General features: G+C 36.1%; 1 protein-coding gene across 4 annotated transcripts in view; it reads left to right on the top strand.

Moving 5' to 3' along the window:
* PIK3C2A (phosphatidylinositol-4-phosphate 3-kinase catalytic subunit type 2 alpha) overlaps window positions 1-25,473 on the top strand; it is a 104,475-nt gene that overhangs the window by 34,994 nt on the left and 44,008 nt on the right. For all 4 annotated transcript variants that reach the window (XM_047690447.1, XM_047690444.1, XM_047690445.1 and 1 more), the window contains exons 3-11: window positions 4,200-4,303; window positions 11,764-11,921; window positions 13,958-14,078; window positions 14,806-14,917; window positions 16,516-16,595; window positions 16,727-16,790; window positions 21,714-21,857; window positions 23,317-23,365; window positions 23,446-23,656. In XM_047690447.1, the coding sequence (XP_047546403.1) occupies window positions 4,200-4,303; window positions 11,764-11,921; window positions 13,958-14,078; window positions 14,806-14,917; window positions 16,516-16,595; window positions 16,727-16,790; window positions 21,714-21,857; window positions 23,317-23,365; window positions 23,446-23,656 (1,043 nt within the window). The remainder of the gene's footprint in view (window positions 1-4,199; window positions 4,304-11,763; window positions 11,922-13,957; window positions 14,079-14,805; window positions 14,918-16,515; window positions 16,596-16,726; window positions 16,791-21,713; window positions 21,858-23,316; window positions 23,366-23,445; window positions 23,657-25,473) is intronic.

Raw genomic sequence — 25,473 nt, 5'->3', positions numbered from 1 at the left:
ACTGCCTTTGAGCTGGAACATGGGTTTTTTTTCCTGCCTTTGGACTCCCAACTGAAATATCAGCTCTTCCTGGGTCTTGAGCCTGCTGGACTAAGATGAAAACTATACCATTATCTCCGGGGTCTCCAGCTTGCCAACTGACAGACCTGTCAGTTTCTATAATTACAGGAGCCAATGCTTTATAGTAAATCTCTTTACATATGTGTATATGTGGGATATTGCTCTCTCCTTGATCTTGATGGATGCCTACAGCCATTAGCAGGGAGAAATTTCCCAGTAGAAAATAGCAGAAATTAAATGATCCTCAAATCTGTGCCTTTAGCTCTGGAATAGGATAGTTCTAGATGGTAACCAACTACATGGATTTACAAACCTAAACTATCTTACTAGAGAGCTCACTGTCGTCCCCCCCCCCACAGACCTCTTCTTTCTTTCTTCTGTATATTAGATAATAGCATTAGCAATGTTTTGTCTCTTTCATTTGTTGAAAAATATTTGAGGATACAGTGTGTGGGTTACAGATGAATCATTCACAGACCTAATCCTTAAAGAACTTGGTTTAGAAGGAGAGACACTGTATGGGCATATAACTGTAATACAAAATAGAAAGCCTTGAATGCTACATAAAGGTTTGTGCAAGATTGGGGTGCCTGGGTGGCTTAGTGGGTTGGGCCTCTGCCTTCGGCTCAGGTCATGATCCCAGGGTCCTGGGATCGAGCCCTGCATCGGGCTCTCTGCTCAGCAGAGAGCCTGCTTCCTCCTCTCTCTCTGCCTGCCTCTCTGCCTACTTGTGATCTCTGTCTGTCAAATAAATAAAATCTAAAAATAAATAAATAAAATAATAAAAATTTTAAAAAAAGGTTTGTGCAAGATCAAGGGAGAAAAGTGGTTGTTTGGTGCCTAGGTTGTTTGGAATTAAAGGGAGGGATTGTGGGCAAAAGTTCAGGGAATCGGTGTAAAGTGTAAAATGTTAAAAAAAATAATAAGTTGTTCCAGGAAGAATGGAGAAAAACAAAAACCCTAATGTTACTATATGAGATGACACATTGGCAGTTCAGCTGTTTTTTACTTGTAAAAACAAAATAAAAACAACATTTTGAGTTAACTTTTCAGGTGGTGTTTTTATCTTGATGTAGGACTAGAGAATTAGTTGTAGTCTATTTCTGTCACTGTCAATTGAAATTTATATAGAATATTGCAGAAATTAAATGATCTGTGTGATCTATGATCTATAATCTTCTTGAAAGGAAAGACCTAATTCATGAAAGGTACTCTGAATAGTACAATTTTTGGGGTTAAAAAAAATCTATAAATGCCACTAAGGAGATTCAAAATCTGTTAATAAGTAAAATATGAAAAAGAATTAAAGAAGGAAAGATGATTATTGGGTCATGCAAAAGTATACGTTTTCTATATAGCATTGCTCCTGCAAAGGTCATAATGTTGTTTTTCTCATGTTTTTAAGGTTTTTTTTAGGGAGACTTTTTTGAGAGGTGAGAATGGCAGAGTGATTAAGCATGTGATTCTGAGGCTAGGCTGCCTCGTTTGAAATCTTAACTCTGATTATATTAGCTGTGTGACCTTGTATTAATTAACTTCTCTGTGCCTCATTGTAAAATGGGGATTATACTACCCACCTACTAGAGCTTTGTAAGAAATAAATAAAACATATTTAAAAATTTCATATAGCAGGGCTTGACATGTAATAAATGCTCAGTAATTGCTAGATTGGGGGAGGGGTGGTAAAATACACATAAGCAGACTTACTGTGTTAACCATTTTTAATTGTATAGTTCACTGGTATTAAGTACATTTCATATTGTTGTACAACCATCACTACCATCCATCGCCATAAATTTTCATCATACAAAAATGAAATTATACTTACTAATAACTCTCTATTCTCCCTTTCCCAAATTGAACCAATGATTGGGTGTTTTCTGAGCCGGAGATTAAGTTCTACAAGAATATAACATTGAGTAAAATTAGATTATCTTCAGAGGGCTTTCACATTATGATAAATATAAAACAGAATGTGATAATACGGTGTTTGGTTCAGACTAAGTACTCAAAGGTGGCAGGAGGGGAGAATTGTTTCATGCTGAGTAATCATAAAGGGCACTATAGATGAAGTAGCATTTTGTTGGGCCTTAAAAATAACAGATTTTGACTTGGGTTGTGAGAGCGGGTTAGGAGGAAGCCATTGAAGACTAAAAGATTCAGAGGCAGGATAGTTCAGTTTGTGTTTTATAGGAACAGGATATGATTCAAACTAATTGGAACATAGAAATCATTTGGGAAGTTCTGGGAAATGTGATTGGATTAGATTATGGCAAACTTGATATGTCAGGCCAGAGAATTTTTAGGAATATCAAATTCCATTTTCAGGGTTGTATGGTTTATTTGCTATAGTGCTTGTTTCTGTAACAGAAATTAACTCATAGAATTGGTAAATATTGGCTTGATGTCAGTAAAATGGAGAAGTGGCATTTGTTCAAACACAATCTTTCCAGCATGTAACATTTTAAAACAAAAAGAACAAACTTTCTTATAATTAAAAAGAAATCCTTAGTAATACGAGAAAATATTAAGGAAAACATTGGAAATTCTGCAGAAGTGTTGTCTTCTAGTGAAGATGGTGGTTGAATGAGTGACGTCAAGAGTGATTCCATGTTCCACAGTGTTAAGCTCTCTGGTGAAGACCAGTAAGTGCAATGTTGTGAAGACCTTTCTCTTTGCTTTAAGAACTTTCATGAAGATGTACATCCTAGATTATATATTTTTTTCTAGATTGTATTTTAACTTCATTGAAATTGGTCTTGAGTAGAAGCAGGAGTTCCAGGGTTTAAGGCTTCAGAGGATCTAAGACCATAATGCTAGGTGCAAATTCAAGTGGAGATTTAACTGTGCACATATTTTTATAAGGACTTGTTATTTTAGTTGAGGCCTTGATTACAAAGTTACGTTGATTTTGAATAGTTTGCCTTAACTCTGTTTTTCCCATGAGTTGTGTTATTTTTAGTTGTGATTTTTCTAGAACTCAAGGTTTGTTTTGTGTTTTTCCCCCCTTAAATGTGCATATCCCATTCTAGGAGAAAGGGCTCTGATACGTTTTAAAAGAAGGAAATTCATAAAGGAGTTGTTGCTGTAATTTTTCTGACAAGTTTTTTTTGTGTGCCGTGGTCATTGAACTCCATTAGAATTCTTGAAATGTATGTACTGTATTCTCATTCACTTAGTTTTGAATTGAGAATATTCCACTTTTAATTTATTGAATTTCAAAGGAAATTTACATTTGAAATTTGTGTCAAACTAAGTATTTTTATGTAATAAATCAAAACACCTCTAAATGGGGGTGCTTGGTGACCTGGTCCGTTAAGCATCTCTTGGTTTCAGCTCAGGTTATGATCTCAAGGTCGTGGATTGTGGATCTAGCCCTGAGTTGGGCTCTGCATTCAACATGGAGTTGGTTTAACATTCTCTCCCTCCTCCTCTGCTCCCGCCCCCCACCTCACCACTCAGGCACTTGCACAAATAGGCACACTTCCCTCTCAAATAAATAAAATCCTTTTTTAAAAAGACAGTTCCAGATGGACTCTGCTCTTTGGCTCTGCTTGGGTAGTGAATTTATCTCATTCAAGTATTGCGCACAGAGTTTGATCAGACATAAACTTAACTTTTAAAGGACTGTCAGAATGTGTGCATAAGTTTATTAAGATGGAAAATGCCTGCTAACTCCTAAAACTCATTCTCTTACATAAAGAACCAGCTGCCTTCTTGGAATTGGGCCAAAGTTGAAAAAATAGAATTCCTGGTTACTAGAGGAGTCCCAAATGGGCTTGATCTTTTCACTTTCTTAAAACAGCGTAGTTCTTTAATTTTATTCAGCCGTTAACTTTCTGAAGCATTTATTTTGGGAAGGTTTTGAATGGAAATATCTTTAGCATTCCATTCTTGTTGACCAATACAAAGTACAACCTACTTCTACTTTTGAGCAAGTAAAACCAATGATCTTCAAGGCTTAGCTGGTATTACTTTTACAAAGATAGAAATCTATAATATAAAACTTTGCTATTGATATGATTTGTTTTTCCTCCATATCTTTGTACATACTTTTGTCAAAACGTGTTTGTGCTCTACTGCTGCTTAACATTTAGAGATCTTTTACTTTTAAAATAAAAACATTTTTTTGGTTACAGAAAGACCCAAATGGGACCAGTGGTTTGTCAACCGGAAGTTCTTTTCTACAAGAAATTGAAGTACAGAATGAGGAAGTGGCAGCTTTTTGTCAGTCCATTACAAAGTAAGGAATTTTTCTTTATAAAGTTTTTTTTATTAAGTACTTTTAAAAAGTTAACTTGAAAACAAGGTTAGTACTAATAATTCTAAGATTTTTAAAATTTCAGTTATCTTCTCCCTGTGGCTAAAATTTCAAGACCATTAATTAACACATTAACAACAATTGTAGTTGAGGGACGCCTGGGTGGCTCAGTTGGTTGGATGACTGCTTTTGGCTTGGGTCATGATTCCGGAGTTCCAGGATCGAGTCCCGCATCAGGCTCCCGGCTCCTCAGGGAGTCTGCTTCTCCCTCTGACCTTCTCTTCGCTCATGCTCTCTCTCACTGCCTCTCTCTCAGATAAATAAATAAAATCTTTTAAAAAAAAAAAATTGTAGTTGAACCTGTATCCTTCCTAACCTGTTTAGTTTATGAATACTTAGAAGGAAAAATTGAGGTCAGACAGTAATTTCACTGTTAACCATTGAAAACATGGCTTAAACATATATAAGTTTTGGTACACTTAAAAAAATCTGTTTTTTTTTGTTTTGTTTTGTTTTGTTTTTTAGGGAGCCTTAATTTACTGTAAACTTTCTGACATTCAAAATACTGTCCTTTAAGAGATGCTTGTACAACAGGAGATTATAGGAGCAAATGTTAGAAAAATGCATTTCTGAAATATTCTTTTTATCTTAAATATGTCTAATACTTCTTGTAGATGAGGAAACAGACTCAGAGAAGTTACCTACTAAAATTTACTCAGCTAGCCAGCAGCAAAGTCAGGTCTCCTTTGCTTTTGATTCAGTTTGTTTTCTTTCCATTGTATCACTATATTAGTCGACTTCTGTTGTGAGTGCTAAAAACCCATCTTAAACTAGCTTAAAGAACAGTCATGTATTGATTCATAAACCCCTATAGCAGAAAGAGGAAGGATGGAACAGAGCTCAGTTACAGCAAGATCTTGGAATTCACATGCTTGAGTTGATGATCCCTCCTCCCTTTGGATTCCCCTTTCCCATTTTCATCCTTTCCTTTTTCCTGCCGTTCCTCCCTGAATGTTGGCTTCATTTTCTACTATTGCAGGTCTTTTGAAGGCAGGGAATATAGCCACTTGTAGCTTATTTAGACTTTATATTCTAATGGTCTTGCAGGAAGGGAGGAAAGGGAGTCCCTTCAGCCAACACCAGATAGAAAAATCCCACGGAAGGAAAGAGTGGAACAACAAACATTGTGGCCAAGGGGTTGAAATCTGTTAGCGGAAGAAAGTATATCACCACTGAGGGATTTATTCATTGAATTCAGTATTTTCCTCAGTGTGGTCTGCTGTAAGTGAAGCAGAGTGTGGGGTTCCCAAATCATTTTTGAGTATATACATCATTTTAATGTTTAAGGAACTTATTAACTAGATTTTCTAGACAATTGGTAATGTTTCATTAAAATTCTGTCTTTGTTACCTCTTAACCAACATTTCTTTTCTTCAGAATACCTTAGGGGAGAAAAAGAAGAAAAATATCAGTAGAGGCACTTTTTCTTCTCTGTGGAAAGGTTTTTAAGATAGAAGAGACATTTAGGTGACTTAGTATTCAAATTACATGTATTATAAATTACCTATGCCTTCATGTCATTATACCATATGTGTGTGTGTGGTTAATAATTTGGAAATACTCTTTTGCCTTAATTTTGGAAGTAATCTGTTATGTGTTTTTCTGGTTCCTTCAGTTTTCTCCCTAAATAAGCCCTATATGCTTTCTGTTAGACTGTTTTGAGTGACTATTGCATTTAAGCTTTGCAGGTTGGGAAATTAGCCTGTCTTGAGATCTACCTTTCTCCCCATTTGAATCGTATAGTTATTTACACAGACTCTGCCACTAAGCTAAAATTATTATTTTTATTTATACACGTGCACCATGGTTTATGTAATTTGAAACCCCAGATGAAGTAAGGAGAGAATGACTTCTTTTTGTAATTTTATTTCCATTAGTTGAGAGTGATTCCAAAAAATATTTCAGAGAAGTAAGAAGCACAGGTGTTTTTGAAGCCATCTTCTAGGCTCTTCATTTCTCCTGTGACTTTGGAGATTGGGGTCAGGAGATATCCCTTGAAGAAATTAATAGCTCTATTTTTTTTTCCCAGTATGGTCATTTTTGCACTGAAATTTTTAAACAAGTATTTATATTCTTAATCCTTAAATAAGTATTTATACTTCTACTCCTTAAACTCCTTACTTTTTGAAATCTCTTAAAATGATTAATCATTTTAACTCAGCTATGAAAGATTTGTCAAGATACTTATTTACAATTAAGATTACTTGTATGGGGCGCCTGGGTGGCTCAGTGGGTTAAGCCGCTGCCTTCGGCTCAGGTCTTGATCTCGGAGTCCTGGGATCGAGCCCCGCATCGGGCTCTCTGCTCAGCAGGGAGCCTGCTTCCTCCTCTATCTCTGCCTGCCTCTCTGCCTACTTCTGATCTCTCTCTGTGTCAAATAAATAAAATCTTAAAAAAAAAAAAAAGATTACTTGTATAACAGACTCTGATACATTGGTGGTTCTAAGACTTTTTTTTTTTTCCTTGTGTGAAATAGGGAGCTGGATTAGTGATCTCAAGGTCTTTTTTAGTTTAAAGGACTGTACTGCTGTGATTCAGGACATTTCATTATTACTGCATCTTTCTGGTTTTTATTTCTTGTTTTCTTTCCTCTCTCATTTATCGTAATTGACAAAGCTTGCTGGATCTGCTACTTATTTAGTTCCAGAGAAAGTTCTTAGAGGAATATTAGGTACCAAAGTTTTTAATGGTTTCTTAGGAGGATAGGATGAGAAACTACACCTTATACTTGTCATTTTAAATAGCCTTCTAGTTTCTTTTTTTCCTATATAGTTCAAATCTAATATTTACATCCTGCAATAGTGTCTTGATCCCAGTGATTCCTTGTATGTTTTCAAGGACTTAACTTCTGCATTTAGGTAATTTTATTCTAAACAGTACAGACTTTACTTCTATAATTTTTATTTTTGCCTTTTAAAAAGCCCTCATTTTTATCTTTTTTCCTGTTCTTCTGATTTTGCATGATTTGGCTCTGTCTGTACCTAACTTCAGCTTGATTGAGCACACAGTAGGAAAATAAACCATAAAGGATTTAAATTTCCTGAACTGTAGAGCCACATTAAATAAGCAAACAAAGGGGCACTTGGGTTGCTCAGTTGGTTGAGCATCTGACTCTTGGTTTTGGCTGCGGTCATTATCTCATGGGTTTGGGGTAGGGCTCTGTGCTCAGCAGGGAGTCTGCTTGGGATTCTCTCCTCTGCTCCTCCCCTACTCATGCACTCTCTCTCAGTATCTCTAAAATAAATAAATGTTTAAAAAATAATAAAATAAGCCAAGAAAGCGGTTTCTTTGGTGATGACAGAGAAGTGGAAATTTTAGAGAAAATGAAAATTAGAGTGTAAAAAGTAATCTGTATTGTTATAACTTAAGAATATCAAGCTCCAGGGGCGCCTGGGTGGCTCAGTGGGTTAAGCTGCTGCCTTCGGCTCAGGTCATGATCCCAGGTCCTGGGTTCGAGCCCCACATTGGGCTTTCTGCTCAGCAGGGAGCCTGCTTCCTCCTCTCTCTCTTCCTGCCTCTCTGCTTACTTGTGATTTCTCTCTGTCAAATAAATAAATAAAATCTTAAAAAAAAAAAAAAAAGAATATCAAGCTCCAATGTATGAGAGTGTCCATAAAAACACCTCTGATGGTTTATTTAAATAATTCAACAATTTAATTTGCTTTTGTGTGTTTAAAAGTTTATTTATAAACAAAACAAAACAAAAACCCAACTTTAAAGAATCTGTTATCATCTTAGTTTTTCCCCAATTTTGATAAAGCAAACAAAATCATAAAAATGAAGAAATGTCAGTTTTGCAGAAACAAAATGACTTTTTTTCTGGATTATCTTCCAAGATGTCAAGCAGAGATAGAACTCATTTAAAAAAAAAAAAAAAAAAAAAGGCCCAACATGGGGTTCCATTTCACTACCCTGAGCTCATGACCTGAGCCAAAGCCAAGGGTCAGGCACTCACCTGACAGCGCCACCCAGGCACCCCTCATTTATAAAATTTTTTATTGTGGTAAAACATATATAGTGTGAAATTTGCTATTTTAACCAGTTTTACATGTGCAGGTATGTGATATTAAGTACATTCACGTTGCTGTGTAAAAAAGGGACTCGTTTTTTTGACGTTTTTATTGAAATTCCAGTTAACATATAAGTGCAATATTTCCATGTATCACCTGTGCTCATCATAGTAAGTGTGCTCCATAATTCCCATCACCTATTTAACCCATCCCTTCACCCACCTCCTCTCTGGTGACCATCACTTTGTTCTTTGTAGTTAAGAGTCTGTTCCTTGGGAGCACCTGAGTGACTCAGTCAGTTAAGGAAGGGTCTGACTTGATCTAAGCTCAGGTGAGTTCAAGCTCCACACTGGACTTCATACTCGGCATGGAACCTACATTTAAAAAAAGAGAGAGAGAGAGTCTGTTTCTTGGTTTTTACCTTTCTCTCTTCCCCTACCCCAATGGCTCATTTGCTTGTTTCTTAAATTCCACATATGAGTGAAATCATACGGTATTTGTCTTTTCCTAACTGACTTCTCTTAGCATAATACTCTCCTCCAGCTCCATCCATGTCATTGCAAATGGCAAGCTTTCATTCTTTGTTATGGCTAATACTCCATTATTCCAATATTCCTACCTCTTCATTATCCATTCATCATTCAGTGGACACTTGAGCTGTTTCCATAATTTGGCTATTATAAATAATGCTGCTATAAAATTCATTGGGGTGCATGTATTCAAAAAAGGACTCACTTTAAGGAAAGGAGTTGAAGGAACCTACCTTAGCAAATCAAGTTCATTGAATGTAACTTTGATCACTGGAAATTTAGTCTAATAAATTTCTGAGCTATTATCAGGAATGTCTGCTTGTCCTTTCATCATCTTTAAGGATTTCTGAAACTTGAAATCTTGCTTGGATATAGACAGAATTCTCTGATACGTGATTTGCCGTAAGTATTTTATAGTGTAGAAAACAAGAGAATACCTAGTAAATCAATTAGAAAAAAGAATCTTGGGCAAGGTCCAATGAAGGTCTTGGCATTATGTGGTAGAGGGGTAAGTTTCAAACAGTTCAATATCTGAAGATGCTGTATCCATGTATAAAGGTGCATTTCCAATGTCAGTATAAGTTTATTACTTATAGTAGTTTTTTTCTTAAGATTTTATTTATTTGAGAGAGAAAGTGAAAGAGAGAGCGAGAACACAAGCAATAGGGAGGGCCAGAGGGAGAGGGGGAAGCAGGCTCCCCACTGAGCAGGGAGCCCAATACCAGGCTTGATCCCAGAACCCTGAGGTCATGACACGAACTGAAGGCAGACGCTCAACCAACTTAGCCACACAAGCACCCCAACTTTTATTAGTTTTTTTTTTTTTTAAAGATTTTATTTATTTATTTATTTGACAGACAGAGATCACAAGTAGGCAGAGAGGCAGGCAGAGGGGTGGGGGGAAGCAGGCTCCCCGTGGAGCAGAAAGCCCAATGCTGGGCTCCATCCCAGGACCCTGGGGTCATGACCTGAGCTGAAGGCAGAGGCTTTAACCCACTGAGCAACCAAGACACCCCTACTTTTCTTCTCTTTAATATTGGATCTTTTGTGGTACTTAAGACCACAGTACAGAACTCAGATTTTTTCGTTTATTCATTTATTTGACAAGATGCCTGTAGCGCCTCTGTTACCAAGCACTACTCTGAGTGTGTTACAAACTTAGTTCACATAGGGGCACCTGGGTGGCTCAGTTGTTAAGTGTCTGCCTTTGGCTCAGGTCCTGATCCCAAGGTCCTGGGATGGAGGCCCCCATTGGACTCCCTGCTTAGCAGGGAGTCTGCATTCCCTCTCCTACTCCCACTGCTCATGTTCCTGCTCTCACTGTTTCTCTCGGTCAAATAAATAAATAAAATCTTAAATTCTTAAAAAAACTTAGTTCACATAATTCTCACAATAACCTTATGAAGTTAGTGGTAGTATCCTCAGTTTGTAGAAGAGGAAGCTGGAAGCAGATTCAATAACTTGCCTATGGTTACATGGCTGGTAAGTAGTAAAATCAGGATTTAAACTCAGGTTGTCTGGCTCTAGAGACCGTGAACAGTTATACTCACTGCCTCCCAAACTTCTTTTTTTTTTTTTTTTTAAGATTTTTATTATTATTTTTAAAGACTTTATTTATTTGTAGATTTATTTATTTGTCAGAGAGAGAGCATGCAAGCAGGGGGAGTAGCAGGCAGAGGGAGAAGCAGGCTCCCCGCTGTGGGGAGTGCAGATTCCAGACTCCATTCCAGGACCCTGAGATGATGACCAGAGCTGAAGGCAGATGCTTAACTGACTGAGCCACCCAGGTGTCCCAAGATTTTGTTTAGAGAGAGTGCTCAAGCACACTTCAGTATGGAGCAGATAGAGGGGCTCAGTCTCAGTACCCTGAGATCATGGCCTGAGCGGAAATCAAAGACACTTAATCAACTGAGCCCCCCAGGTGCCCCTCTCCTGATCCTTTTCTTTTTGTCTTCCCAAACTATTTTATTCTATTCCTATGACTTGATTATTTTAATCTCTACAGAGGGAAATACATAATACTTCAAGCATTCATTCCATTTATATTCCTGTGAAAAGCACTCAGGAGAATTGGATCTTGTCTTCTAACCTCCAGAAAAAAGTCAGTTAAAGGAAGGCTACAAATTTTAAAAAGGGATCAAATTTTCCTTTGTTTTCTGGTAACAGAAAGTGATGTTGGAGAAGAGCCATATATATTGTATTCATGCATTTCACTTTAAACTGTGTTGTTCCTGTGAATACCTTCACAGGCGATTCTTGCCATTCCCTGAGTTTTAGAAATCACTTTGAGAGAATAAAGGCCTACAGCATGGTAAAAACTGATAATGATTTTTTATTGTTGTCTAACAACCAACCCTCTGCCCCCAAAATGTAGGAGAAAAAGCCCTAAGAAAAAGATTTTTAAAAGACAACAAACTTTTTATCCCTCTAGCAATTGCAGTTGAGGGTTACTTTGCTGTATTCTCAGTAGAGAGATTCATTAAAAGTGTACAGAGTAGATTCATTAAAAGTGTACATTTTGTATAATTATACTGTATAGCCAAAAAATCTGAAGCAGAAAACCTCATTTAATGCCTTGTATCCAGTGTATGCCTGGTTAATGTTGCTAGCGTTACCACAGATCTCCTGGCATTACTTAATCTCTTTTCTTGTATTCCTCTTATCTAAAAGGCAAATGCTGTTATTTGGAGTTTAACTGGGGTCCATTCATTACAGTTCTCATGAGCTACTTTAGAATTGAACAAAGACCCAGAACTGAATGGTAGTAAGCATGCAAAGTTTTGTTTAGGGCTCTCAAATGCAGCTTTAAAAATATTTTTAACTTCTTCTTTCTTGTGAACAGATTGAAGACCAACTTTCTATATACCAATCACTGCACAAATCCAGGCTATTTGTTAAGTCCAGTTACAGTGCAAAGAAATATATCTGGAGAAAATGCCAGCGTGAAGGTCTCCATTGAAATTGAAGGATTTCAACTGCCAGTTACTTTTACATGTGATGGTAGGTTTGTGGTTTCCCAACCATCTTGTTTTGGTCTGCTTTGGGAGAAATGTTTAAAATGTTATTATTTTTTTTTTTTAAGATTTTATTTATTTGACAGAGAGAGAGAGAGATCACAAGTAGGTAGAGAGACAGGCAGAGAGAGAGAGGAAGCAAGCTCCCCGCTGAGGAGAGGCCCGATGCGGGACTCGATCCCAGAACCCTGAGATCATGACCTGAGCCGAAGGCAGAGGCTTAACCCACTGAGCCACCCAGGCACCCTTAAAATGTTATTTTAATCATTCTTGACCCTGTTATCATTAGGTATCCTTTAAAAAAATTTTGTGTTGTGTGTGTGTGGTAAAATACTTAACATTTCATTAGTTACCCTTTTCAAAAAAAATGGCATTCATTTGGATAATTTTCTGGTTAGGACTAGTGGGAAAATAGTTTACCTTCATGACTGCATATTTCTGTGTAAAATGCTGAGTAATTTTGATTAATTGATTAATTAATCCTCCTTTAGTTCTAACTCTTCCAAATTTGGTGTGGATATCCTTTCTAGAAATGTATCCTTAAGTCTGTAGGAAATTTTTTGTCATAGTTTGAGTCTCATTGTTGTATGTTTTTTGTTTTTGTTTTTATGTTTAGGTTTTTTATGTATATTGTTTTAATGGGATTCCAGCAGTAGAATAAGAGCTATACTTCTACAGTACTTTGACCTAAAAATGATGCCATTTTTTTTCTGTCATGGTTATGACTAGGAAGATGTCCAATATTTGGATACTTTCTTTGTAGCTTTGCACTTTTCAAGGCTCTTTGAAAAAAATATGAATCTGAAACAAAAATGTTAGCCAACTATAATAATAATTCTTTTAGTTTCTAAAGGAAAAACTATTCTTATAAAACATACTTTGAATTTTGGTCTGGGGATTATTTAAAACCCTTATGTTGTAAGAATTACTACTAAAATTGAAAAAAGATCAATAGGCTCCTTGATAGAAATAGTAAACACTGATGACAAGTAATTCAATTTGTATGGTTTTGACTTAATATGTCAAGATATCATTACTTTTTGAGGAAAAAAGTAATGACTTAAAAACTTAATATATCAAGACTTAATATTAAAAAGACAATATATCAAGATATCATTACTTTTTGAGAAAATATCTCAAATGCCTATCGTTTGGTTCTTCATAAATGTGCACATTTACAATGTACATCTCTCTTAAGAAATTTAACCACATTATGATAGAAGTGTGTCCAAATGATAAGTATTACCATACAATTGGCTATTCAGAAATGTACCCATTGCATTAGATATTTTATGGCCTTTTCTGCCAGTCTGTTGATTTTCATGAAGTCTGAACTGAATAATTGTTTTCTAAATTGAACATAGGAACTCTTAGAAGTAAATTACTTTAAAGGGTTACTCTAATTTTTAGTGTCTTGTAATCTTAGTATCCAACTACTGTCACGAACAATAATTGAACAGTACTTCCTACTTGCTATATTTTTATTCTTTGGAAAATTTATTAGGAACATGTCAAACATTTAAAATGGTGATTATTTTTTCCTTATGATTTGGTTTAAATCATTGTTTGCTGTATCCTGCTAAATGTTAACCTTTTTGGAGGAGTCTGTGGTAGGGAGGTGGCTTTCTTAGCTAAGATCTGCCCTATCTAATACTGTAATCATTAGCCCCATGTGACTATTGAGTACTCAAAATGTGGCTAATATAGAGTGAGATGTGCTATATATGTAAAATACACAGTGGATTTCAAAGACCCAATTTGAAAAGAAATAAGCTGTGTCATTGGTAATTTTAAAATGCTGGTTATATGATGCAATGACATTTTGGATTTATTCAGTTAAATATGTTGAAATTAGCTTCACCTGTTTCTTTTTAACTTTCCTCAATCTGGCTAGTAGAATATCTTAAATTCTGTATGTGGCCTACATTATATTTCTGTTGTATAGGCTCTCTTAAATGATAAAAATTACATTCTCGAGTGTATAGAGTGAAATGAGCAAAATGACTGATGCCTCTTTTACAGTGAGTTCTACTGTAGAAATCATTATAATGCAAGCCCTTTGCTGGGTACATGATGACTTGAATCAAGTAGATGTTGGCAGCTATGTTCTGAAAGTTTGTGGTCAAGAGGAAGTGCTACAAAAGTAAGTATTCATTTAACTACTGAGCAACGTCTTTTGAAATTTAATTTTAAGGAGTTAAATTAGAAAAATTTCAAGTTAAATTTGTACTCCAAGAATATGTTGGGTCCTACTAAGTTAATTCATTGGATCAATAAGCTTATATTGAGATACACTTTAAGATGTGTTTAAGACAGTGGAGGACTATCAGACATAATTAAAACGTGGTATTGCCCTTAAGCTTATAGTCTTAAATGGGAAGAATGGTGGGTAATTGGTTGATAAGTGAATTTAATGGCTCTTTTCTTTGTGCTAAGAGTCTATAGTCACATCGTTATAGACTCCATTTTCCTTTTGTAGCATGTATCATTACTTTTCACACAGTGGTCAGCTGCGACTTCCTTTTAGTTGCCTAAAATAATCATTATAATTTTTTTCTGAACCAGATAATTTATTGTATCTAGCTTTTAGTGCAGTTATTTTACAGATTTTAATATTTTAGGTTACTCGAAATGCCCTGCCCTTGTTTTTCTTGTTTCTTTTTTTCCATCTTCATCTTCTTTCTTTGGTGCTGTGACTCTTCTCATGTAGAATTACTCTTTTATTTAAGTGCCCACACTTGGTTAAAAAACTGTCTCTACATTTTACCATTCTCTTAATTTCTGATGCAGATACAAGTTATAATTTTACTCTTACCTCTGTAATTTCTACTTTGAGAATAACATTGATGAAAATTAATATATTTTAATAGTAATCATTGCCTTGGAAGTCATGAATATATTCAAAACTGCCGAAAATGGGACACAGAGATTAAACTACAACTTTTGACCTTCAGCGCAATGTGTCAAAATCTGGCCCGAACAGTAAGTATGTACCTCATAACTGAATTGCATTTGGTTGAATCTGAGTGATTCTCCTAATTAGCCAATTTGCAATTTGTACATTCTCCAAGATTTCTGGGTTGGACTGGTGAATGGATTGGAATGAGGAACTAATTCTACCCGCAACAAGGGTTTTCAGCAGATAGGGGGATCTTTTTAATTATGGAGTCTTAGATAGCATACCACTGTGAGCTGGAGGCATATTTGAAAATCAGAGTGGTGGAAATAAAAGCTTGATTTGTAATGGTTTTACAAGAATGAAAACATTGGGGTCAAAGAGAAATGAGGAAGGAGGAAAGATTTTGAATAGTAAATACGGTTTGGGGGAAGAAGAGATCCACATTGACTTTTGCATCAAACTGAAAAATATACATTATTCTGCACCAAAGAAAACTATTTCTCTTCTTAAAATACAGTACTTCCTTTTGAAGTTAAAGCACATTAGAGTACAGGAGATTAGGCTGTTTTAGTACTGTATGAACACTTGATAAACTTTAATCTTTAAAGAGAATTATTCTTCACTTGGTAGAACTTTGATGGAAAAATAGCAGTCGTTTTTACTTTATTTTCTTAGGTTTTACTCCTGTGTTTCATAAAATTTATTTCACTTGGGTGAAAACTATTTCATGAAATTCAGTATATTTTAGCAGTCTTCAGTGGCTTTTCTTCAGTTTCTTAAGGAATGATTTTTTTGAATATATTTACATACTAAGGACTTAGTATGGCAGAAGAGACTGGTACCTTGTTTGTTGAGGGTAAGGTTGGGAGCAATTTGATTATCATTAGAAAACTAATGCAGACATTCAGATGATTTCTTCCACATCTGATCTAATCCCACCATCATTTTCACTTGGTTGTCAGCCATCTTTAAAAGTGTTTGGTTTGTGACACCTAGGTGGCTTAGTTGATTAAGCAGCTGCCTTCATCTCAGGTCACGATCCCAGGGTCCTAGGATTGAGCCTCACATCAGGCTCACTGCTCAGCAGGGAGTCTGCTTCTCCCTCTGCCTCTCCTCCAGCTTGTGCTCTCTCTCAGATAAATAAATAAAATCTCAAAAAAATAAATATATAAAAATTGTTTGTGTTTTTTTTTTTTTTTTTTTGACAGATCACAGGTAGGTAGAGAGACAGGCAGAGAGAGAGGGGGAAGCAGGCTCCCTGCCAAGCAGAGAGCCCAATGCAGGGCTCGATCCCAGGACCCTGAGATCATGACCTGAGCCGAAGGCAGCGGCTTAACCCACTGAGCCACCCAGGTGCCCCAAAATTGTTTTGTTTTTTAAAGCTCTCTATTCTTTCCTTATAGGACAGAAATAGTTATTACTTTGGGAGCTACTTATATATCAGAAACTAGACTTAAGACATTTATGTTTTTAATTTATAAAATGAATTTTTTAGAGTACTTTTTCCTCACTCAGTTATAAATAGCATTTAATTCTGATAATATTTTAGCCTCTGTTCTGAAAAATCACTTTAGTTTCAAGAATTTATCATACACTTAACCATATTTAATTTGACAATAGATAGACCAAAGAATGGATTTTATTTTTCTGCTAAAAATGTATATATACACATTTTTTTTAGGCAGAAGATGATAAAACACCTGTGGATTTAAACAAACACCTGCATCAAATGGAGAAACCTTACAAAGAAGTCATGAAAAGGTGTGGCATCTGAAACATTAATTTCAGGTTTTCAAACTTTGCTTTTGGATGTGAATACCTTTATTTTGGTGAATAAAACAAAGTATTTGTATATAGTATCCTTTAGTCACAATAATTGTTCTTTATTTCAGATACCCTGTTGAAGAACTTTTAGATTCTTACCACAACCAAGTGGAACTGGCTCTTCAAATTGAAGTATGTCTTAATTCACATTTTGGCATGATGACTTAAGGATTCTTGTCTTTGTTCTATCTTAAATATTAGTGTGGTGGTGGAGGAAATATTATAGAAGGATGATTAAAACTATATTCTTGATGTTGACATTTGATGACTTGTTTTCTGAGCCATCTTGTTAACCAAAGTTCTCAATATTGCATGAGTCAGCACTTCACCTCACTTCAGCTTTATTACTAAGAGGAGCCTTCAGTTCAATTCAGATAGCATTAACTGAATGTTTACTATGTGCTAGATGCTGGAGTTATGAAAATGAAAGATCTAGTCCCCATTTACCAAGAACTTAAAACTAGTGATGGATTTAAACACAGTTTCATATAGTATAGTAAATGTAGTATACATTGCATTCTTCGGGAGATCAAAGAAGGGCACTCTTCCAACTTGAGAGTTCATGGAAAGCCTCTAAGAAGGGAGTTTGCCTGAGCCAAGTCAACAGTATGGGTTAGCTAGAAGATAGTTGGGAAGGGCGTGTGAACAGCACACAGATTTGATACAGATGTGAAATATATGCATTTCTGTAATAGAGTACAGAGTGTGACAGGAAGATTGGAAGAGGACACTGGAGATACCAGATATAAATTACCACTTTAGGAATCCATGTTAACTTCTAATCTGTCCTCTAGGTTAGAGGGCCATATCCAGTCCATTTTCTATTTTTGTAAATAATTTTTGGAACACAGCCACACTCATTAGTTTACATATTTTCTGTGACTGCATTTGTGCTCTAATACTAGAGTTGAGTAGTTGGGACAGATACTGTATATTCTGCAAGGTCTAAACAATTTACTATTTGCTATTTTATGGAGAAGGTTTGCTGACCCCTGCTTTAGCCATTAAAGGTATTTTTAGCTGATGATAGGGGGTGGTTGGGGTGAGTGACTTGTTTAGTCCTAAGCTTTGAAATCCCTCTGGACATACTGTGTAAGTTACATTGAGTTCTGGAGGATTGGTTTCAGGGAGACTACTTAGGAAGATGTTTTATAGTATTCCAAGTGAAAGATAATGAGTGTGGCCAAGGCAAGAAGGAGGGATCTGATTAACAATATTTAGGAGATAAAATTGGCAGGATTTTGGTAAGTAATGAGATGTAAGAGAAGAAATAGTGAAGGATGACTCTTAAATTTCTAGCAACTAATACATTCTTGTCAGCATTTAAACATATTCATTTATTTGGTAAATGTTGAATATCTCTTCATTGTGAGGCTTGCTGTAGGTGCTGAGGATATGGCAGCAAACAAATGAAACTGTAATCCCAGCTCTTAGTTTACACTCTAGTTGGATGAGACAGACAATAAAAGTAGCAAAACATGTGCTGTATCAGGTGGTAAGCACTACAGAGAAAAATAAAGGAGGATAATGTTTCAGTTTCAACATTTGTATTCAGAGAAGGCCTTATTAAGATGATGAAATTGAGCAAAGAAGTAGAGAGAAAGAAACTATTTGGTTTTCTAGGGGAGGGGGAGGGTGCCTAGTATATATAAGGTCTGTCTTTTTAGCTAGAATAGAGTGAGGAAGAGGGGAGAGAATGGAAGATGTTTTGTTAGCTGCAGAGGGTGGATGGAGGAAAAGGGGGTGGCAGAGGGAGAAACCAGGAGAGGGGCAGATTTGGATGGAAGATATGGAACTTAATTTTGGACTTTATGTTTGTGATGACTTTTGTTCACCTTAATAGCAGTGTTAAGTAGGCAAAGCTGGATGCAGGGGTTGATCTCACAACCCTAGATCATGACCTGAGCCGAAGTCAAGAGTCAGACACTTAACTGACTGAGCCACCCAGGTACCCCTTTGTTCCCTTTACTTTTAATGCTTTTCCTCCAGATATTTGCATGGCTTACCCATCAGTTTAAGGTCTCCACTCACTTATCACAGATGTCTTCATGACCATCTTATCTAAAATAGTGACTAAAAAATATTATTACCCACATTTTTATAGCTTTATTGTGGTATAATTTATATACCATAAAATGTACCCATTAGATGTATATAATTCAATGATTTCTTTTAGTAAATGCATAGAATTGCATAATTATCCCCACAGTCTAGTTCTTTAGAACATTTTCATGACCCCCAAATTTTCCATTTGCTACTTTACAGTCATTCCCCATTCCCAGACCCACCCACAGATAATGCCCAATCTGGTTCCTGCTTGATAGATTTGCCTTTATTGGAGATTTCATGTAAATGGAATCATATCCTATGGAATCTTTTATATCTGATTTTTTTTTTCCACATATCCTACTGTTTTTAAGCTCTGCCCATGTTGTATATAAGTTGTAGTGTGTATCCACAGTTGGCTAAATTTTTTTTTATTGCTAAATACTTTCATTGTACGGATACACCATATTTTGTTTTTATCTGGCCACCAAATAATGGACATTTTGTCAGTTTACAGTTTTTAGTTATGAGTTATGCTGCTATAAAGATTCACATATAAATCTTTGTACATTTTAATTTAGCTTTTAGGGGAGATCAGGAAGTTTTAGAAGTTTTGATTCCTACTGGCCTTAATTTTCTAGAGATAAGGTATTAATTTATTTTAGTAAAGAGAAGTTAGGGTAGTGGCAAATGTTTTGAGCCAAGGAATAATGGTTTGGCTTCATATTCTAAGAAGAATGGGAAAGAGAACTGACCAAGAACAAGTAAAAGGAATGTTAAGTAACATGCAAGTTCCTGCTGAAATTAGGGAATGTTGAGTCATGTACAGTTCTGAGATTTTCTCTGAAAGTATTCAGCTACCTGGTAGAAGAAGCAGAGAATAGTATCTGAGCTCAAAGACTTCGTTTAGTCAGAGTGAATGTGTGAGAACAAAGGAGATTGTGATCAGAGTATGTATGATACTGTAGTTTAGATTCTGATAGGGTATAATTTGGGGGTTGAAGATGCTATGAATTTTCCACGTGGACATTTATATAACTGAGGCTTACAGGATATAGGGTAGAAAGTCAGGGGAATATCCAGAGCAAAAATAGGGTGTACAGTGGGGGAAATGACTACATGTCAATTGTCAGGCAGATCAGGCCATTAGAGGACAAGTTAGAAGACAGGAAATATAGTAGTAGAACAGGGAAAACTAGAGAGTCATTAATTAATAAAAAATAGTTAATTACTATAAAGAGTAAAAGAGGATTCTAAAGAAGGATTTGACATATTATGGCTTGTATGCTAAATCTGGCCTATTGCCTGCTTTTGTAAATAAAGTTTTATTGGAACACAGCTTATTAGTTCATGTATTGTCAATATCTGTTTTCACACCATAATAGCAGAGTTGAGTTGTGACAGAGACGATGTGGCCCTCCAAGCCTAAAACGTTTACTCTCTGGCCGTTCAAAAGTTTGCCAATCATGCTTTGAGGGGTCCAGCAGTAATAATAGGTGCGATAAAGCAGCTGTTAGCTCTAGGTTGAGGAACAATCGATAGTGAAGGAATTCTAAGGACTTAGGATAGAACCTCCCCTCCAACCTCAGGCTAAAATTCAGCCATTTTTTGGAAATTCAGCCTCTTCCAAGAGGGTTTGGCTATCTCAGGGACACATGGGTTGCCTATAGCAAAGAACCTTGATAGAGTTGTCAGATTGGGAGACCATGACCTGGGGTGGGGGTCAGCAGGTAGCAGCTGGAGCTGGTCTTTGAGGATCACTGGGATCTGATGCTGAAGTAAAAAATAGAGGACTAGAACCCTGATGAGAAGTGTCTTCATGCTGTTGTGTGAGTGTCCCTTCGGTGCCCTCTATTGACAAAACCTAACATTGTGCCAGCTGGCAAAGGAAAAATGTTTATAGGTCTAGCTTCAGTATCACAAAGTAGAGCAAAGAAGGATGGATTTGAAATTGATAGACAATAAATTGATTACTGGCACATAAAAAATGATGGGGAGTAGTATAGGAGAATGACGTGAGCCTCAAAACTGGAAAGGTTTTTGCATGAAGGTGTAGGAGTAGAAGCAGAAATAAAAGTTATCTAAGCCAAAATGGGGAGCTAGAAAACAGACTGTCAGGTCTGAGGACTGGATGGTAATTGGGTGTTTGAGAGAATGAAGTGGTTTTATTTAAGCATGAAGGTACAGGGGGCATTTAGTTTATGGTTGCCAAGCCTCAAGGGTGGAAAAGTTTAAATTTTTAAGGGATGGTACAGTACTAAGTTTCAGCCCATTCTAATAGTACTTGGCCTATAAGGTTGGTTTAAATGTTTGATGAGTTCATTCATTATGTAAAAATGTTTCTTAATAAGGTATATACTTTAAAATGAGGATGGAGGAATGGGGAGGGAGTTTTAAATATTCTCATTGGATAAATGATCTTATAATATATTTGTACATGTATACTTTTGAATCATGGTGAAATCAACTGTGGTTGAATACGCTGGAGGGATAGTCCTCAAGGAAGTTTTTTCATGAGACAAAACATAAAAAAGTGATGGTTGTACAGATGTAAACGATGCTTAAAAGTTGATTTAATGTTTCATAACTGTGGCCCAATGTTATTAATATGTGGCCAGCCTCTGAAGAACTTGGTTTCTGATACCAAATTTTTGGCAGGCAGGATTGGTGTTTTTAATATGGAACTTAATCCCAAATGAGAATAAAAAATAATTCCAGTTTTTTTTTTAATGACTTAACAATTTGTTAATAATTTATTATTCCGATGAAATTAATGGCATTTGCATATGAATAATTGTCTCCTGCAAAGTGAAAAATCAGACCCAGTTTTTCCTATTCAAAATAAAATAGATAATTGAAAAGATTATCTTGTATCTTTTTCATCACAAAGAGGAAAGGATATCTGTTCTTAAGCACATCTAAAATGTCTAGTTTCTGACTTTATCTTTTCTGAAACAGATCCTTTAAATTCTACATACTTATGTTTATTTTACTTTTTTATTTTTAAAGAACCAGCACCGAGCTGTAGATCAAGTAATTAAAGCTGTAAGAAAAATCTGTAGCGCTTTAGATGGTGTAGAGACTCTTGCCATCACAGAAGCAGTAAAGAAGCTAAAGAGAGCAGTTAATCTTCCGAGGAGTAAAAGTGCTGATGTGAGTATTTTTTTAGTAATTAGCATTTTGTTAAATGCAAGTATGTATTTCAGTGAGTATCTGTCACTTAAACTGGTAGATTTTTGCTTCTTCTGGACAATGTGTTAGCACTTTAACCTTGGCTTTCACTTTTGAGTTGATTTGGTCACTTACTTAGTAAAGTTGGGAATTCCTGAGAGGAGATGGGCTGCTTTGGAAGGGTTTTGTGAGGGTTGATACTGAATACATGGATGTCAAACTATAAACCTTTAATGTGTGAAGGAGGAATTGTGGCATAAACAAGTTGGTTGGAGAGTTCAAGGTAGATACTGAGCTTCAGAACCTGGGTTTGTCCTTCTGGATGGAAACGTCCATGACTGTCCATGGGAGAAGTTCTACTTTGGCGATAACCTCTTCCTCTTGAAAATATCCAGAAACCTCACTAATAGTGACTTATTGCCTCAGAAACAACCAGGTTGGGAGTCCTTTCTTGATATCATACTGTTGCTTTTAGTAAAAGCTCTCCCTATGGTATTTCCATGGGGATTTAATTACCTCTGTTCATCAGGTTGTTCATAGCTCTAATGAAAGGATGAGAGAAGGTGGATTCCAAGACACAATAAATTTAACAAAAGGAAAAGTTATATTGATGGTATGCCTTTCAGCATATCTAAGAGAAAGCTTTATCGATTCATTCTCACAGAGAGCCTATCTATAGGGTATATAGAAATTTGGGTCTCTTTTCTCTTCTCTCTTTTTTTTTTTTTTTTTTTTTTTTAAGAGAGGGAGAGAGAGGCAGGGGAGGGACAGAAGGAGAGGGAGAAATAGTCCTAAGCAGACTCTGCAGTGAGTGCAGAGCCCGATGCATTGTGACTTGAAGATCATGACCTGAGCCAAAACCGAGTCAGACAATCAACCAGCTGTGCCACCCAGGCGCCCCATTTTAAGATTTTTTTTTTTTTTTTTTTTTTTTTTAATTTGACAGCACAAGCAGGGGGAGCGGCAGGCAGAGGGAGAGGGAGAAACAGTATCCCTGCTGAGCAGAGAGCCCAATGTGGGGCTCAGTCCCAGGACACTGGGATCATGACCAGAACCAAAGGCAGATGCTTAACTGACTGAGCCACCCAGGCACCCCAAAGATATTCTTACTATACTAATAGTAAAGCAACTAATGGAATATAAAGCATCATATTAGTGTATTTATCACTTTTGGGTTTCAGATCTTAATTACTAGACTGATTGAATGAGGCAGATTTTGTTGAGTTTCTGTATCATGCATTAATTTTCAGTTACTCTGATTTTTTTGATAACTAAAAATAATTTGTTTATTTGGGGGTTTTCACCCTTTTTTAAATTTTTGCTTTGTTTTATTCTGCAGGAACTTTTGGGAGGTTTCCTGATAGAGCATTTAATTTAATTTTTACCTTTAATTTCAGTACATATGGGCAATTTTCTGACTAATTTATATGTGTGCATGCAGGTGACTTCACTATCTGGAGAAGGAGATATTAGTGAGAGTTCATCTAGAGGTATGTCTTTAAGTTCTTTAAATTTTAGCAACAATTGTTGGTTTTTTGGGGAATTATATTAACAATTTCTTTAAATCTAGGATCACTGAATTCTGAAAATCCCGTTCAAGTAAGCATGGACCAGTTAACTGCAGCAATTTATGATCTTCTCAGACTCCATGCAAATTGTGGTAGGAGTCCTACAAACGGTGCCCAAAGTAACAGGAATGTCAAGGAGGCTTGGACAACAACAGAGCAGCTTCAGTTTACAATTTTTGCTGCACATGGAATTTCGAGTAATTGGGTATCAAAGTAAGTAACTGTTTAAAATGGAATATGTACAGCTTTACCCAGAAGCTGTTCTAATTCTATAAATGTCAGCCATGCACTGTTCTCTTAATATTTAAGTGGATGATACAGGAATTACCAGATACCTTTGTGGTTTTCATAAAAATTACAGAGATGTTTGAAACTGTTGCAATAAAAAATACCACGCACTACATGCAAAAAAAGGCAGGAAAATATATGTGTAAGTTTATAAAGACAAATACTAATAAATTAGTCAATTTATGACTGTTATTTTTCAGCCTTTCCTTTAGAAAAGGCAATTTACTGATTGCTAGGCTTTGAAGTCTATAAGAGCATATGTTTTCTACTGATTTTTTTTTTTTTTAAGATTTTATTTATTTGACAGATCACAAGTAGGCAGAGAGGCAGGCATAGAGAGAGAAGAGGAAACAGGCTCCCTGCTGAGCAGAGAGCTGATGCGGGGCTCAATCCCAGGACCCTGGGATCATGATCTGAGCCGAAGGCAGAGACTTTAACCCACTGAGCCACCCAAGCACCCCTCTTCTACTGAATTTTTAATATGGGCTTTTCCTTTTTTATTTTATTTTTTAAAAGATTTTATGTATTTATTTGACAGAGATCACAAGTAGGCCGAGAGGCAGGCAGAGAGAGAGGAAGGGAAGCAGGCTCCCTGCTGAGCAGAGCCAGATGCAGGGCTCTATCCCAGGAGCCTGGGATTATAACCTGAGCCAAAGGCAGAAGGTTTAACCCACTGAGCCACCCCAGGACCCTGCCTTTTTTATTTTTTTGTCAGTGCTACAAAGTTTGCCAGCTTCAGCTTATGAAATGACTAATATAAACTGAAAAGTCTGAATTGAATATTTTAAATGAAATAGTTCCATAATAACTTATGCTATAAAGTAAAATAAAGACTAGTGAATAGATACTGAACATACATTCTGCTTAAATTGAGCTTTAGATTTATATACTAGAATACGTAATTACTTGAAAGTGATATATTAATATTCAGTAAATATTTACTGAATACCATCTTTGGGCAGTGTTCTTCATACTAGGGATTCAACAGTAAACAAGGCAATAGAAGAATCTCTGCCCTCTTGGGACTTGCCTTTATATGGGTACTACTGCCATGTGAAGGTATTTGATTATTTTAAATGTTACAGGGGTAATACCTTCCACATCCTCCATACAGATTCTTATATACACACAAATTTGGGGATACTAATGAGGAAAACAGATACTTGGTAGAAAATAGTACAGAAAACTGCAATGATAATTAAGATGGAAGGAAAGTAAAATGCTGAAGAAAAGAGGGACAAATAAAGTGAGGTTGAGAAAAGTAGTCAAGTAGTTAGCTAGAGGTGTTTTGTGAACCAGTGAGATCAGATTTAAAATATATTCCAAATGATTAATAGATTGTATATATGAACGAAATGGTTAATGTGTAAGCCTAGCAGTAAGTTAGAAATCTAGGAGAATACAGTTTTATTGAACCTAAGGCTCCTAGCCTGCAAGATTGCCTGATGGTATCCAACCAGCTCTGTACTTGTGGCAATTAGGGGCTAAATCATTGCTGTCTAATGAGAATACAATAGCATGTATTCCATGGATGGAAGACTCCTAATAGATTAGAAAGACTGGCTCAGTGCAAGTCAGGCCCATGCATTAGTATGCCCAATTGACTCTAGTTACTTAGCGAAGAAAATAGCACCGACGGAAGATAATGTTTCTACTTTCTCTTCTAAGAATTTACCTAGAAATAAATAATTATTTAGTGCCATTCAGCTAAAATCTAAAGCTAATAACTGATGACAAAGTCG

The sequence above is a fragment of the Lutra lutra genome, chromosome 10, assembly GCF_902655055.1.
Source record: "Lutra lutra chromosome 10, mLutLut1.2, whole genome shotgun sequence".
Taxonomy (NCBI): Eukaryota; Metazoa; Chordata; class Mammalia; order Carnivora; family Mustelidae; genus Lutra; species Lutra lutra.
This window is presented reverse-complemented; position numbering and strand designations above follow the sequence as displayed.